At 42.7% G+C, this 18,185-nt stretch overlaps 1 protein-coding gene across 1 annotated transcript in view; it reads right to left on the bottom strand.

Annotated features, from left to right (window-relative positions):
- The window catches only part of aff2 (AF4/FMR2 family, member 2), a 208,992-nt gene that overhangs the window by 63,051 nt on the left and 127,756 nt on the right, over window positions 1-18,185 (bottom strand). The window contains exon 10 of the mRNA XM_085473161.1: window positions 10,762-10,799. Coding sequence (XP_085329287.1) covers window positions 10,762-10,799 — 38 coding nt within the window. The remainder of the gene's footprint in view (window positions 1-10,761; window positions 10,800-18,185) is intronic.

Raw genomic sequence — 18,185 nt, 5'->3', positions numbered from 1 at the left:
AGGGTGAAGGGAGTATCTGCCATCAAACAAGAAGACAGCCGCATGTAGCTATGATGATGTTTGCTAGTTCACCTTACATGCATTAATGTAATAACGTGGTTAGCCTACTCAACGTAAATTACACACGAACAACATTAAGCTACTCACGCAGAGAAGAACGGCTGCTGCTGCCATCATCATCCTCATCATTTCTGCTACACTGGCAGGGCTAGGGGCCAGGACTCTCCTCTTCGGGTTTTTGGGGGATGTTGCTAACTCCGGGTCCGATAACAGGCAACCCACCCGCAGTAGATGTGCTCGGTGTGAGGTCTCGCAGCAAGCTATCAAATACGGCGCATTTCTCAGTTTTTAAAAAAAACGCTATGCGTCGCCAGGTGTTTCATTGGATTCGAGGTGTTACCTCTTTTGACAGTATCACAGTATCAGCTTAAAGCACTTGTTGCTGCTGAGTTTGCATCTTTTGCTGTGAAGTACAGCCAGACTTTTGACCGCTTTGCCTTGGGCATTTTTAATCTGTAGCTCTGCTCTAAAAGAACGTACGTACCTGGACCCGCCTACTATCCTCAGAAACATAAAATGATTGGCTAGAATCTAAAGTGTATCACAGCTCAGGAAAAAAAAAGCAACAAAATAAAGCACCGAAATGTGCGCTGTTTTTCGGTCTGGTTACTACCGTTTATGTCGGAACCGGTGCCATCATGGCACCAGATACCGGTACCCATCCCTAGTTAAGACGGTAACAAGGTAATACCTTTGGAAACGGTAAAGGTGCACTTAGTTTTTCACATGACTGCACAAAGCCCTGTAAAAACTATAGTTAATCCTGTATATGGTTAAGTTATACTTTCATCGTATATAGTGATATTTACATCAGATTTTCAGAAAGGTTTTGTTTTCTGGTCTTTCTCCAGGGTCCATCAGCTTTACACTGTACTGTTCACTCTGGACTTGGTCACCATTAATTAACCAGCAGGTATTAAACGCAAGGAGGACAATCAAGAGACAATAGACAGCTGCTGATATTGTTTTTTCATGTTCCATTTGCCTTTGCTGTTAAACTGAATTGATCAGGCTCTTTAGACAAGAGAGCGCATGGCTTTGAGCCAGACAGGCCACCGCTCAGATAAACTGCTGCCAGCGGAGACACGACGCAACAGAGGCTGCAGGAAAAGTGATCATGCTGAACAGGTAACCACAGGTTCTTCAAATAACCGGAGAAGGGAGTGAAAATATGCACAATTACAACAGCATTATGGGACTGTGAAGTGAAGATGTGGAGGCCATCTGGGCTCAGTTCATCTGTCATCTTATCATCTGCCTTCAGCTCGCTGGTTCTGCCCTTCACTTGGCAGAGCTTCCTGCCGCACAGCTGGCTTTATAATCTCTCTCCATCTCCCTCTCAATCACGCGTGTGTGCACGCTCCAGCATGTGTGCTTGTTTACCTAACGCATGTCTTTGTAGGATAGAAAGTGAAAATTTGACATGATTTATGAAATTGTTGCTGTTACTTTGTTGTGGGACACCAGTGTACACATCTATCAATAATTACTGGAAATACAAATTCCTTGTTGGTAAGAAGATTATTAGTCGGGTGAGTAAATCAATAAATTCTAACAATATAACTCAACCAAAGAAAATCAGATACAGCATTTATTAAGCATTTACTAAGCACGGCTGCATGAAAACTAAAATCTGCAGAAGAAAACCTTTTGTTTTCACCTTCACGTTGCTTCTCTCGGCCTCCAGGATTCAGCGATACGTGCATGTGCATCTGTGTATTTGTGGCTTGTGTGAGAGTGTGTTTGCCCCGGGCGCTACTGTGGGGAAGGCTATAATAGGTTTCCATTTCTACATATGTAGCATAATGTTCCCTGGCAGCAGCAGGGGTGACACTGTTTGAAAAGGTGTTTTTACATTTGAACTTGCGCCAAGCTGCATGATACTGCTTAACCTGTCTGTTTAACTTGCCAACATGATTGCATTATTTATCACCAACGTCAGTGCGTTCACGTCTGGTTACATTACAACAGAAATGAAACACGACTACTTAAAGTACAGTTAAGGTAATCACGTAGATATCTTAGTTCAACAGGTGTGTCTAACAAAGTGGCTGGTGAGTGTATAACCTGTCACATCAGTCGAGGTATTTCTTTACTCCCACTAACTTCAGTCACTAGTCTTAACTTTGAGATGATCTATTTCAGCACACAAATTAATATATGAGCATGTGACTGTGCAAGTGGTTTTACAGCCTTTTTAATAACCTCTTCTGTGTGTTTCATTTGATATATCACAATAAGCACTAAGTCTTTCTTTTAAACTCAGCTAATGCTGCTTTATGTAAATTTTTTAAAGTAATGTTTCACTGAAAGTGCCACGGTTAATTGGCCCTGTAGCTGAACGTCTTATTATGTTAAATACTCCTAAATTCCCTTCCTTCCCTCCCCATCTCTGGCTGCCTCTGCCTCAATTTTATCCCACAACTTAGACATTCACATTATTCACACTCTCATTACACATACATATAGGATCTTGGGGGTGGGCACAATCACGGAGTCCGAATTACCATCAGGGTGTATACCTCACCCCTGACGTCGTTGCCCACCTCTCAATTTTAAATACACTTAGTCATTGAGGGCTAGCAGGAGGGACTATGCGCTTACCTGCTGCTCTCTGGCAGGTAGCTCCATGCCCTCCTGGGTTTTAATTGCACCTTAGAACACATATGCATCAACACTACAATGAGCGGGTGGAGGGAGGTTTGGAGTCTTCTCCCACCCCCATTCTCTGCGGCCTGCTGGAGCGGGAGGGCTAGTAGGAGGAGTTGGCCGTCCGACTGCGGTCTGGGGTGTGGGGCCTCCCTGCTGCTGCGGAGTCGGGGTGGTCTGCCTCTCCCCACCGCAGGGAAAAGGGTAACACCACCTGGGTCTGGGTGCAATTCCCCCCTCCAGGGGCAAGGGTACCTAGACCCGGTTTGTAGAGTACGCTTGGGGAGTGTGATTGTGTGTACAGCGTCTCTTTATGTCTGTCTCCACGTTGGTTGAGTGTGGAGTAAGTGCATATGAGAGCATGAGGGTGGGAATGGATGTTTGTGTCTGTGTGTGCCTGCATGTCTGTGTCTATATGTCAGGTTGGGTATCAGACGCCACCTCTCTGGGGACACCTCAGGCCCTCCAAGGTTTGGAGGCCTATCTCCACCCACCACCACTTCCCCTGCCGGTGGCGGACTCCCTCAGGTGTCGGTGTGTTGGTGGTTCTTTGTGTCTGGGGGTGGGCGTCCGGGTACACACCGGCTCACTCCTTGGCGGCCGCTTGTCGGGGCCTGGGGCCTGGGGCTCGCTCGGGCCCCTTTGGAGGTGGGGTGCCCCCGGCCTCTCGGCCTGGGGCTCGGTCACTCAGGCACAGCTGGGGGCCGGCGGAGCTCACGGGCGCGTCACTGCAACTCCCCCTGACTTCTGCTCCGCGGCTGCTGGGCGAGCCCTCATCTGGGACTCTCCTCAGCTCTTACTGGGACAGTGGCGCGGCTGCCCCTCTGTTGGTCTTCCATGGTCTCTTGTGTTCTGGGGGCCTCTGGATGTCTGGAGTTTTGATCTCCTCCATACCCGCTTCACACCCTGGAGGACGGGGCTGTGGCCCCCCCACACTCCCTAGCAGATCATTACATGGAGAAACCTTTGGAATGCAAGCATGCTGATCCACACAGGTATGCACACATGGGTATTCACAGACGCGGACTAAAGCTTTCTTGGCTGCTGCCTCAAAGCACACTGTGCGCTGTCTATCTTGCGTGCTGCACAATATCGTTTATTATTTAGTAAATATTGATATCTATGACTAGCTAGTTTATTGTGATGGTGCTTTGTTTTCTCTATTATTATGTTGCTCTTTGTTGTTTGCTGTCTCCTCTGTTTGTTTTTTTTGTTTGTTTGTTTTTTTTTCTCCATACAGGTGACCCAGGAGTTCTTTTTTTTTTTCTCTCTCTTCCCCCCCCTTCTCACCGTCTCTTCTCCCCTTTGGTTTTCTTTCTTTCTCTCCCCCTCTTTCTCTCATTCATTCCCCCTGTCCTATTTATTAAAAAAAAAAAAAAAAAAAAAAAAAAAAAAAAAAAAGACAAAGGATGAACTGAAGCTCTGCCATCACGTAATGTCGCATACTGCTGTTTCTGATGTCATTTAGAAAAAAATAAAAATAAAAAATAAAAAAAAATAAATACTCCTAAATTATCTGGGTGCTGGATTCTCTTTTACTACAATTAACTGAAACATATACTTGAGTTGTAGCTACATAAGCATCCACATATGTATTATACATATAGTTGTAGGCTTTGTAACAAATCAAACTTGATTATAATGATATTATGAGTTATGATAGTGTATAGACCTCTGCCTCCCTAGAGGCCGGCCTGCTGGTGAGCAACATGGTGGCTGTGTTCAAGCATCGCCACGATGACAAACAGCGAGCGATGCAGCGTCTGTGTTAATATATCTGCAGGACACCCTTAATGAGCTCGTTCGACTGACGAGCTCTACAATGTTTTCAGGGGACTTATTAACAGCTCGGCGACCGGCTAGAGTGTAACAACTCTCGCCCTACGTGTCACAAGTTCCTACATCTTCGTCACGGTCTCAGTGTTGTACTTCCTGTTTTATTTTGACAGCGTCTCGTCCTGTGTTCAGTGTGTTCAGTTTTCCTATCCCTGTCTCGACACGTCTAATTCATTCCTGCTGCATTCCCCATGTGTTACCATGTCTGTCCTCATGTGTATATATTGTGTCAGTTTCCCGTTGTCCCATGTTGATGTTGTTAACCTTCCCATGTGTCTGCATGTCTCAAGTGTTCAGGTGTTTCGTTTGGATTCTTCTCTCATTTGGTTAATATTTCCCATAATTATTTCTTGCTCACATCATTTGTTTTTAAGCGGTCCTACATTTACATAAATATACCGCCCGTGGTTAACGTCTGTCCCCATCCTGACTTTCTATATAATCTGAACACCTTTAGGATACAACAAGTGAAAGAAAAGCTGCTATTCGAGAAATAAGGTCTCATTAAATAATAATAACTTTCCCATGAACTAAAAGTAGGTTCTTCTTCTGCATTCTGCTAAACTTCCTGACCTGACAGCCTGAACGAGCAGCCTGTTTTCATTACTGCTCATGCAAGCACATCCATCATTGTTGAGCTTTACTATATCAGCATATTGATTTGCCCGTGTCTGAATGGTTTTGAGTTATTGCTGTCCCCAGTTATGAATACAGAGGACCTGTACATCAAAGAGCTCTCAGTAAAACCCATTCAACACCATTCACACCGCTAACTAAAATAACACTAGGACTACCCACCCAGAACTACTCGAACGCTATTACTATTAAAATAATCACAAAAAAAAAGACCAGTTCATATCACTGGAGGCGATTTTCCTCACCAGTGTGATGAAAGATGTGAACGGGATATAACGCACAAAACAGAAGCAGCTAGCAGAGATTGTGAAGATTACAGAGAAGTAATAAAAGAATGATACAGTCTAATATACACTGTGGTGGGATGTTTAAGGTGGGTGGTTGTGTGTGTGGCACAATAACGATTGGTATGTGGGTAACGCTGTTAGAGCAAGGACTAAAAAAATATGCGTGTCTGTATGGATGGTGTGAGGAGTGTGGGTGAGACAGCGAGTGTTGCTTTCCACGGGGGGATATAGCCAGTGGATCGCTCACAGCATCTCTAGTCCCAGCATCCCCACAGATATCTGTGTGTGTGTGTGTGTGTGTGTGTGTGTGTGTGTGTGTGTGTGTGTGTGTGTGAGAGAGAGAGACAGACAGCAAAGCAAAAGAGAAAGAGAGTGTGTGTCTGTGTGTGCCCCAGGCCATGTGTTACTCTGCTACCGCTAATGAGCCCATTCACTCTGCAGCCCAATCTACTGAACACCACACACACACACACACACACACACACACACACACACACACACACACACACACACACACACACACAGTCACACTCCAGACTTGAATACTAATGCCCTCAGATTGTGAACACAACGAGCCTCATTTATAAAAGATTCTTATATCCTAATGCACCAGTCTGGGCTTCACAACACATTGCAAGTAAAAGATGAACTTATGAAAAATTGATCCCGGTGCCAAAATCAGCTGTTTATATGGATTCTTTCCAATGTTCTGTGATGTTAAAAATGCATCTAACATTGTTTTTTATTCTAATGATTAAGTAGGTGATATGTTCCCCAAAGATGTTAACACTTAGCAAGAAGACAAACCGGGGAGCCCACACAGCCCTGGAAGATAAATGGAAACATGTCTTAAAATAATGAAAATGGGCTTTAACACCTTCAGAAAACTTATCACTGATGACAATGTTACATCCGCAGTGTCTCTGCCAATTAGATATACAGGGAGTGCAGAATTATTAGGCAAATGAGTATTTTGTCCACATCATCCTCTTCATGCATGTTGTCTTACTCCAAGCTGTATAGGCTCGAAAGCCTACTACCAATTAAGCATATTAGGTGATGTGCATCTCTGTAATGAGAAGGGGTGTGGTCTAATAACATCAACACCCTATATCAGGTGTGCATAATTATTAGGCAACGTCCTTTCCTTTGGCAAAATGGGTCAAAAGAAGGACTTGACAGGCTCAGAAAAGTCAAAAATAGTGAGATATCTTGCAGAGGGATGCAGCAGTCTCAAAATTGCAAAGCTTCTGAAGCGTGATCATCGAACAATCAAGCGTTTCATTCAAAATAGTCAACAGGGTCGCAAGAAGCGTGTGGAAAAACCAAGGCGCAAAATAACTGCCCATGAACTGAGAAAAGTCAAGCGTGCAGCTGCCAAGATGCCACTTGCCACCAGTTTGGCCATATTTCAGAGCTGCAACATCACTGGAGTGCCCAAAAGCACAAGGTGTGCAATACTCAGAGACATGGCCAAGGTAAGAAAGGCTGAAAGACGACCACCACTGAACAAGACACACAAGCTGAAACGCCAAGACTGGGCCAAGAAATATCTCAAGACAGATTTTTCTAAGGTTTTATGGACTGATGAAATGAGAGTGAGTCTTGATGGGCCAGATGGATGGGCCCGTGGCTGGATTGGTAAAGGGCAGAGCGCTCCAGTCCGACTCAGACGCCAGTAAGGTGGAGGTGGAGTACTGGTTTGGGCTGATATCATCAAAGATGAGCTTGTGGGGGCTTTTCGAGTTGAGGATGGAGTCAAGCTCAACTCCCAGTCCTACTGCCAGTTTCTGGAAGACACCTTCTTCAAGCAGTGGTACAGGAAGAAGTCTGCATCCTTCAAGAAAAACATGATTTTCATGCAGGACAATGCTCCATCACACGCGTCCAAGTACTCCACAGCGTGGCTGGCAAGAAAGGGTATAAAAGAAGAAAAACTAATGACATGGCCTCCTTGTTCACCTGATCTGAACCCCATTGAGAACCTGTGGTCCATCATCAAATGTGAGATTTACAAGGAGGGAAAACAGTACACCTCTCTGAACAGTGTCTGGGAGGCTGTGGTTGCTGCTGCACGCAATGTTGATGGTGAACAGATCTAAACACTGACAGAATCCATGGATGGCAGGCTTTTGAGTGTCCTTGCAAAGAAAGGTGGCTATATTGGTCGCTGATTTGTTTTTGTTTTGTTTTTGAATGTCAGAAATGTATATTTGTGAATGTGGAGATGTTATATTGGTGTCACTGGTAAAAATAAATAATTGAAATGGGTATATATTTGTTTTTTGTTAAGTTGCCTAATAATTATGCACAGTAATAGTCACCTGCACACACAGATATCCCCCTAAAATAGCTAAAACTAAAAACAAACTAAAAGCTACTTCCAAAAACATTCAGCTTTGATATTAATGAGTTTTTTGGGTTCATTGAGAACATGGTTGTTGTTCAATAATAAAATTATTCCTCAAAAATACAACTTGCCAAATAATTCTGCACTCCCTGTATGCTTAGTGAAGAATGCAATTAGTGGCAACAAGAGAAGCACAATTAAATACATTAAAAAAGATGAACCAGGTGATCTTACCGAGCTTGTCTTGGAAAAGCAAATATGTTTGGCACAACAGTGGAGATCATAATTCTGATTGCAAAAGCTGCCAGACATGACAGACTACAAAAAAATAATGAATTCATTAATTATTACAAAAAAAAAAACAACACCAACAAATATGCAGTCCTCTGGAGAAAGCTAGACTCATCATCGGCGACTAAAACATTTGTTTAATCAGCCCTAAACCTGTACTTCTGATATCACAATGCTCTTTATGACTGCTGGCCAATAAACGGCTTCAACTATGAAAACGGAAATGGAAACTGAAAACACTGACAGTCTTCAAGAGATTGTTTTTGGACCCATCCATCCACCCCAACATCCTGCCATGGTGGAGCATCGCTCGGCAGCATCATCTCTCACCTTCTCCTTTGCTCCCGTTATTATACAAGCCATAGATGGTTGCAGCTGTTATAATAAAACTATGTTTTATAATCAACTGCTTCCATAATTGCTCAGTCACACTGGGGTAAAAACAGTACAGGAACATCGGTGCATCTTGGAAAAATTCATGGCTGCCCTGAACATGCAACACCCCTAGCCTCAGTCTGTGGGTGAGAACTTTAGACGGTTAGTCCAGTACACAGGTGGCGAGAGGCGACCTGTTTCGACTGCAATGGACTCATCATTCTCAGACAGACTGGCAAAGATTTGCTAATCATTTCTGTCTAATTTATAAATGCTATCCCAGTTTGTTGCACTATGAATGCAATAAATGCAACTTGTCTACGGTGTCTTTTCGCAGTAAGCGATACAACTCAGCTGGTTGCCGACTCGTAGTACTTTGGTTATATTCGTATATGAAGCAGCCGTGTCACTCTGCAGTTAAACTGCCATCCTGCAGCAACTATGTCACTATTTATGGAGGAGTTTCTGTTTCAAATCTACGAGGCTGGTTGGAAACTGAATGTAACCAGCTGAGTTTCTCTTTAATGTGAATTTATGCATACAGATTTGACATTTTTACCAATTTCTTACAGCTAATCACCAAATTAACAGACACAGGTCGCATGTAATTGTTAATTTAACCCCATCCAGTGTCAATCTGATAACAGTGGACTAGTGCAGACCTGGTCTTCAAAGCCACCATTACAAGATGCAAGTAGATCACGAGTACATTGCATATGGCCACAATAATTTGATCATACAACCACAGTTTTCCATGGTGTGACTGTGACACTAACAACCTATTATATGGGAGGAAAGTATCCAAACTCTGATACACTCAGAGGTAACGGAGCCACAGCGGTGCAGTGGTTAGCTCTTTCACCTCACAACAGAAGAATCTTTTCCTCCCACAGTCCAAAGACATCCATGTTCGGTTAACTAGCTATTCTAAATTGGCCGTGATTGTGAATGTTTGCCTGTTTGACTAGAAAACCTGTCCAGAGTGACCCCAGCTTCTCACCCTAAGACTGCTGGGATATGCTCCAGACCCCGACCCCCAGTGGATGACAACCTTAGGACAAGAGCTGCTGAGGCTGGGAGGTCCCTCGCTGCAGAGTAATGATTAACAATGTGGTGGGAAAAAATAATGAACTGAAAAGAAAACAAATCAGGAACAACGTGTTCATTAATTATGCAGGTCTTAAATCATTTGTACATGTGCCACTTAACCAGCTGAATCAAGAATAAGCTGTTCATTTACTACAACATACCGCAGGACGATTATTACTGATGCTTGATCTACAGTAACAACTGGCAGAAATAAGATTACGCTAATGCACAATGCATTACATCCCATAACCCAGGATAATAAACAAAAAAGGAAATGCTGGAAACTCAAAAAGCATCGATAACAAGGTGCCCTACACTCGAACGAACAACAGAAGCATCTAAATGTTAAATGTGTGTTAAGCTGTAACGAGACCACATTTATTAAAAAAGAGCCTGAGGAAATGTTACTCGCTGACCTTCAAACATAACGCATGCATGCATGCACGCAGGGTTTTATGTTTCCTCCTCAGAGCCACAGTCTACACGCAGAGCCCCTGCAAAGTCTCCCTGCGATACAAATAGCGAGTCTGCTGCCTAAATCTGAATGTTAGAGCTGAAGCGTGCAGGCCGCTGACTCTCCTTATCAAACGGACACCTGTCGCCGCAGATGTTTCGGTGAATTAGAGGCGCAACACCTGCAGAAGACTTAATAGCGGCTGCATTTGCGATTAACTTCATATAGCAAAAAACCCCTAAAAATCAAACAACGTCCCGCTAAAACGTTGGATATTTACTGAAGCGAGACGTGTTAGACGCTGAGGGTTGTGTGAGCCGGCTCTGCACTCCTAAACCGTGCTTTCAAAAACAAGTACAGAAAGAGAAACACTGACCACAGCTACCTCAATTGCCTGTTTCAGGGCAAGAACAGTTATTTATAGCTTGTTGTTTGGCTGATATTGAAAGTCACACACTCCATTAACCTCACACCCTCTGCCAAAGACTCGCTGGCTGCCACACCATATAGAAGCATGATGCCCCGGCTACTTGACTTAATGCAGGCCATATGTGGATCTGCCTTATTTCTCTCTGCCAAAACAACAAGTAATACACGACATCTGACTGCGGTCTTACTTAGCCCAGGTTGCTCTCGGTGGAAGAGCAGCTTGCACGCCAGCTCTATTGTGAGTGCTATTTTCTGTGAGGATAAAAACGAGGCTGCAGAGTGCAGCGTTTGGTTATTTGTCTTACCTCAGGGCTGCGGCTCTGGCTTTAGGCTTGTCGGACACCTGTCGCAAAAAGAAACAACAAAAAGAAAAAATCAGAAGTCATGTTCATAGATTATGTTTAACTATCGAGACAGTGATGATGGTGAGAACACAATACGACGTGTGATAAACGTCACTGACTTTACTCGCCATCTGATTAATGTTCTTATTAAGAAACAAATGAAAGCTTGTTCATTTTTTAAAACTCCCGAGTGTGACGGATGCAGTTATTCCACAAGGACGAGCGAGGAGCGACGTGCCTCTATCGATCACCTAATGGTTCGATTCAAATCAATTCCAGACAGCGCTGATAAATTGATCAATGCGCTCATTTGGTTGGATTAAATGATACTAGACACTGTGTCAAAAAAGAGAAATAAAATCAACCCAAATCGTCACAGTCTGTGTAACTATGTATCTCTAAAACATCTTTTAACAAACATCAGGAACAGTGTGGTAATATTCGTTACATTTATTGAGCACAAAAAACCCACAAAAAAATACGACACAGCCCAGCTCGCTCTCAGGGCAGCATTTACTTTTAAGGCAATGGTATCTTATTTTGTTTCGCTTTCTTTGTTCTTTTTAAATACTTTAAATGCACGTGTTATACTGCACTACAGATGTCTTACCATTCCCTTAAAAGTAAATGCTGCTCAGAGAGCGTGCTGGCTTGGCACAGGATTATTTTTGTAGATATAAAACATATGTTGCATAGTTTAACTGCATAGCTTTTTCATAGTTTAGTAAAAATTTGTTTAAACATTTAATAATAAACATCATGGAAAAAAGTTGTTGATCACAAGTTTATTTGATTTTCCAACAAAAAGTTAGTCGGGAATGATTAGAACCTGTAACATACACAACAAAGACTCTCCCTATGTTGTTTCCTATTGGTCTGTACGTTTTCAATACAAACAACGGCGATGCTATTCGATGCTTTTAAATAGCGACATAGAGCATTATTGTTCAGAGGTCAAAGGTCAAATGTATGACAGAGTATTTTAAGATTAAATTTGAAATTCTAGTTTGAGAAAAGTTGAGATTACAGTCGTCCTTTCCAGCTGCTGCACTCAGTGTAGATGAGTTCGTGATACGACCCCTCTGTACTGAACGACAGTGTAACCATGTGTGTGTGTTGCTTTTCTTAATTATTTTCCAGAAAACACAAACTATCTTTTCACTTTCTTAGCCTCACCTTCCCTCGATCAGCTCTCCTCTATAAGTCGACTTTACTGTCATTAAAATGACAGTAAAGTCGACTTTCTTCCTTTACGCCCCCTCCTCCGCGCTTCCTCCCTGCCCTCTCTCTTCACTCCGAGCTTCTGCTTTATTTCTATTCATACTTTTCCTCCTTTCAGCAAAAAGAACAAGGGGGAGGGGGGATTGGGGTGGGGGGTGATTAAGCATGTCAGTGAAGCCTTTTCCTAGCCTCCACCTTCTCCCCCGTCCTCTCTTCCTCCCTCTGACGCCTCCCAGTCATTTTTGCGCATGGCTACATCAATTAGAGCGACAAAACAAAAACAGTAAACTCAATTCCTGCAAATATCAGCCATTAATTTTTCTTCAAGCACTGTAACCCAACAATTAAAATGAATTACTCAAACAAAAACAGGACCTTTTCTTCCCTCCGGCTTGTTGTTGTCCCCCCCCACTCTCTCTCTCTCTAGGAATAAGGTGATTAACTGGACCAGTGAAGTTTCTGATAGATCGATGTGGAGCTGCAGGCTAGAACAACAAACCTCCTCAGATCTTTGGCTTTGGGAGGCTTGCAGGGCTCATGGAGAGGATCTATGTGTGAATATATTTAGCTGGCTGGTGGCTTTACTTGGATTTAAATAAAGAACAAACCAACCAGCATTTATTCACACAATCTCCTCTGTTATAACACGGCTGCGAGCATTGTTCCCGACAAAAAGGGACAAGCTGTTTTACCAAAAGCAACACGATTCAGACCTTAAAGCTTTTCCAGACGTATATGATTATATTTCTAAAATCCCCTCTTCGCTCGCCTTTCTCGTGTGGGTGCGAGACATCTCAATGTTTCACAGCGGGGCCGGCAATACGGTCTTAACAAGGCTTTAAACACCCCCACACCAATTTAAACAGGAAGCGAACAATGAATTCTTTGCTTGTCTTGTACGGTGTCACTTTACTTTCACGTGAGAGACTTTGTAAAAGCATTTCTAACACCTGAACTCAGTTCTTGAATTTATGATGCAACTCTTGCGAGGAGGTTGCGTTACTGAAAATACAGGAGCTGCTGGATTTTCACAAGTGGAACACAAAGCGACTGTATTTTAGCATCTTTCCCTCCGATGCCAGCTGGATTTGACACAGCAAGTCCACCGAACACTTTCCTGTTCGTGAACATTGTCAGTCTTTAATCTGTCCTGTTACATACACGAGCATTTCTGCTTGGTTTGATGGCTGTGATCTCAATCATGTCCAACAGACAGCTAACATATGAACAAGTGTGTTTCTTTGCGATGTGTTAGCCATGATAAGGACTCTGTTTACTCAGCTGCCTTTAAGCCCACGTAGTCACTTTAACACTTTGCATTTACTCGGCAGGCTTTTGAACTCACTGATCGATGCCTTTCTATACTTCTATTTGTTTGTGCTGTCTAGCTTGCTTTGACTCGTTGTTACGCGATATTTCTATTTCAAGGTTCGTTGGTAGCCTCTGTCCTTTCTTTTTTTTTTAAACTGCTGCTCTTCTGCAGGAAGTCTGCCAATCTCTGATGGAAGTCACAGCAGTGGACATGATCTGCACTCTGAGATCACCTAGCATTACGCCAAAAATGAACAATTGCATTTAGTTGCAAAACTGGTGATTATACAGGCACAAAAAACCTACCAAGGCTAAAAGTAAACATATTCATTTCAAAAACCCAATTTTGAGCTTTAATTAAAGTTGTAGTGAAAGCGGTGTCCTGACACTTGTCCCGTCGTCCTTGTTCTCTCCATAAACACCCACCGTTCACTTCTTTCAGCTTTTCTTTATTTATGAGGCTGCTTCGCAATTAAACCACCCAGGACTGTGATTTGAGGTCACCCTGTAACTATGTGCTTTAGATGATTAATAGGATGTTGCCACTGGATAGATAAAAGGTCAGAGCTGCTCACTTGTGCAACACAACATATTTTCTACACGTGTCGATTACACAGACTTAACGGCACCCCGAACACCAGCGTGGGTCTTTTTGTCGTAAAGCTCCGCTAATCAGATTTCCTTTGATGCTCTGGTTTCATGTTTCCTACCTAGTGCACATTCAAATCCTTGAGTACATCACTATGATGTGTACTGGATTTCCAGCAGTTGAAGTGTTTTCTGTGCATTTTGTAGTCTGCATGCTCATTTGCATTCTGCAGTGCACGCCAAGAGCCAAGCTAAACAGAAAGCCATTTACCGAAAAACTGCTTCATAGTACTAGAAGCAAATGCTTTACTTCCTTGTTAGCTCCCTTCTTACAATCTGTGATCCGTCCAGAATATAGATGATATAGGAAGCCAATGCAAAGTGTTTTAAAACTATTTTGATAGGAAGAGGTGATGTGTGAGGATCTGTCACATAGTAGACCTTTTTCTTCACGTAAAGGCTCAGTCACAGTAAAAATGATTTGGCAACTGGTGATTACACTGACAGACTGATCGATTTCTATATATTTCTTTTTTTTTATGCAACTGATTGCAAGTAGCTACAACAATGAAATATTCACCCAGAGGTTGAGTGTGCAACACCCTCAACATCTGGGCAACTTTGATATAAAAGTGACGCCACAGGTCACCCGGTGGGAGGCAACCTGTCTCCAAGCAATAATGGTCCAACTCAGACTGGCTGCAATCACTCTCAGACAGACTAGCAAAGGTTAGAAAATAACTACCATCTAATTTATAAACAATCAGCCTGAGTCAGTCTGAATGGATGAGTGCGACTTGTTTGTTGTTGTAGATTGACGAGGATTTATGTCATTTTGCTTTGCCAACCTGCAGCAACAACATCACTGTTGGTGAAAACAATTATGTTTCAAATCTGTGAGAGTTTATTTGGACCTGTGTAGATTTTGGATTTATGCCAATTTGATATTTGCTGTATTAATACAAAAAACAACAACTATATTAACCCCATGAAATCACTGACTGATGCACTAACACTGTGCACTAACTGATAGCGGACTGAAAGCAGGTTGGTAGGCTGCTGTCGCTATCTCGACGCATCAAAGTTGCTTAAAAGAGTTCATTGCACATGCTCACAGTCATTGTAATGGTAAATGGTAAATGGCCTGTATTTATATAGCGCTTTACTAGTCCCTAAGGACCCCAAAGCGCTTTACATATCCAGTCATCCACCCATTCACACACACATTCACACACTGGTGATGGCAGCTACATTGTAGCCACAGCCACCCTGGGGCGCACTGACAGACACTGACATTGTAGTCGTGCCTCAGCCTCTCGTCCCTATTACGATCATAGTATAACTGAAATTTGTAATAAAATTTGTATTTCCTGCGCTTTCCCTGCTAGCAGAAGTCAAAACGTTTGCCATTACTATTGGCTGAACATTGATTGGCCTCAGCAGGTTGTCTGCCAATTGGAACGCCAATGGCTTAATCCTTGGGCAAAGAACCCCGGTGACTGTAAAGGCATAGATAAAATAATACAGATCACAATGGTAACCAATGTCGGGAAAACTAAACTAAACCAACTTTTCAAACTAAAAAAAGGATATCAGCTTAATTCTATTTAAATGTTCCAGGTTCAAGACTCTTCATGCTAATTCACTGCAGAGCTATTGCTAATGTTTCGACTAACACCTGTGAGTTTCCCATGGAGACAAAGCCAACTCTCTGCTCCATGCAGTGTGCATGCAGCTCAAGTTAGTTCATGCATGCAGCTCTTTTAACCTTTACCAACCAGCTCTGTCAGGCTGGCATGTTTATCTCTTTAGACCTGATTTCCTCCACAGATTCATCCGAAAGCTGCGCAGCTAAAACTGATCTCCTCCAGCTGCATTTTCCTGAATTTAATATTATAGCGTCGTGTAACATTACTCAGCCTACGCACAAAACTCGTCTGCATTCAGTATTACTGTAGCTAAGCCACAGTGCAGCAGGCGTGATGTGTTTAAGGCTTCCTTTCTGCTAGACACTTTTCCCAGCTGCAACTGTGCCTTCATATAGAGACGGAACTTTTAAGCCCGACTTTGCTCTGACCAAGGTGATCTGTCATCACGAGCTCGCAGAGAGAAACACAGGCAGATAGAGACAAAGGACGGTCCTGCAGCGGTAATTGGGTTGCTGTTTTTCTGTCAGTTTCTAAAGTCATTAGGAACATCTCTCTTTTTTCTGCCCTCACTCCTTTCCTCTCCTCTTTCCTCATCTCCCCCTTCCTCTGCTCCTTCTTTCAATTCCCTCCTCTCCTCCATCTCCTTTTGCTCTGTGCCAAAAACATATTCATCATACTCCTCTGCTGCCCTCACAGTGTTGTGCCACGGCATACTAATGACACTGTGCATCTGTGTGTGTGTCTCTCTTACACACACACACACTCTGTCAGCATGTGTTTATATTTATGTGTTTGCTGGTGTAAATGCTTATGAGGCAACGTCTGCATGAGTACACTGTATGTGCATCTCCCTATGTATATGTGCGCAAATGTGTAGTACATGCAAGCATATATGTGTGTGTGTCAGTTATGAATGTGTGCGTGTTGTGTTTTACTTCAGGCTAAGAAAGCTTGATAATACACCGTGCACTCATTTGCCATAAGCCTGTTAAGAGCATGCACGGAAAAATGCCACCAAATACATCTCAGCCTCACTGTCATCTGGTTTTCTTTCCCTCTTTCTCCGTCTTTTCCTCCTGTCTGTGTTGTTTTCACTCTGTTTGGTCTCTCTCCCTCTAACTTATTCCGTTCCTTTCATTCTTTCGCACCTCCCTCTCTGTTTATCTAAATCAATCCCAGTGTCTGTCTTGCACACAGGCTGACAACAAAATAAAAAATACAGAGCGTGAGAGAGAAAGAGAGCGACTGAATGTATGGTGAAAACAGTCGAATTAGACTTAATCCTGTGGCCTTTTTGCATACACTGCATATATTTTGTGTTTTTATATCAAAATGTCAAATATCTCTTTCGCTAACACACATAAAAATAAAATTTGCACAGACAAATGAAGCCTGTAGTTTTTGTTACCTACACACAAACAATACAACAAACAGTCCCCCATACACTGCTGCCTTTCCCCTCGCTCTTTTTAATTCTGCTGGGACTTGACAATATGTCAGCCACAAATGGGAGATTGGAGGAAAACCATTTGTGTTTGAAACTTTGCTGCATAAATAAAATCCATAGAGGATGTTTCCAGCCCCTGTCAAGGTGTTGGCTGCTTGGCTTCATCTTCAAATGGTTCAATTAATTCTGAGTAAAACAGGTTTTTGTTTTTTCTTAAATACAGAAAGAAGGAAAAATCCAGTTTTAACGTAAAGGTGTTCAGACACTTCGTTAAATCACCTTTAGCAGCAACGTCAGCCTCAAATCTTCGCTTCTTGTTATCTGAGATTTCTTCTGGTGTTTCTTTTATCCTGTCTCCCTCCCATCACCCCCGGCTGGTCACGGCAGATGGCCCCGCCCCTCCATGACCCTGGCTCTGGCTGGAGGTTTCTTCCTGTTAAAAGGGAGTTTTTCCTTCCCACTGACTGTTGGGGTTTTCTCTGTACAGTTGTAGAGTCTATGCCTTACAAAGCATCTTGAAATCTTTGTTTTCTTTTATTTGGCGCTATATAAATAACATTTTATTTAATTTAATTGAAATTCTTGAGCCTTTTGGGAATCTTCTATACGACTGTCTGTGACCTTCTATAATGTTCTCCCACCTCCACGTCCTGTCAGGATCTTTTAGAACCGAGGAGGTTCTTTAATACCTTTAGTACCTCAAACCGAGGGAACTGCTGATAGTTCCAAACAACTTCTGTTTCAAACATCATACTTTCAGCACTGCAGAAACATACTTGCAATTTTCCCCAGATCCATGCCTTTACACAATTCTCTCTCGCAGGTCTAAAGTCAATTCGCTCATGACTCCCAAAGCTTGTTATTCACTCTGACACACTATCAGCTACGACTGCTATATCCAGTCATTTTGGCACATTTACGTGAAGTTATTGAAGTACCTCAAGAACAGCTGACAAAGACCAAATGTCATGTTAAAGGAGCGGAAAACTTTTTCAAAGATGGTGTTTCTTAGTTATTTCTCAGAAATTAATTAAATGATGGTGTCTTACGTGTAGACTGATGATAAAATAAATAATTGAATCTAGTTCAACAAGACAAAATGCTGATGTCACTTATTGGTTCAGGACACCGTAAGTTAAGGCCTCAGTGTGACTGATGCCACATTCATT

This window comes from Copadichromis virginalis, linkage group LG2 (assembly GCF_057382275.1).
Source record: "Copadichromis virginalis isolate Kocher_CV1m ecotype Utaka linkage group LG2, C_Virginalis_male_GT1.1, whole genome shotgun sequence".
In the NCBI taxonomy this organism is placed as follows: Eukaryota; Metazoa; Chordata; class Actinopteri; order Cichliformes; family Cichlidae; genus Copadichromis; species Copadichromis virginalis.
The sequence above is the reverse complement of the archived record's forward strand: the minus strand, read 5'-3'. Positions and strand labels throughout refer to the sequence as shown.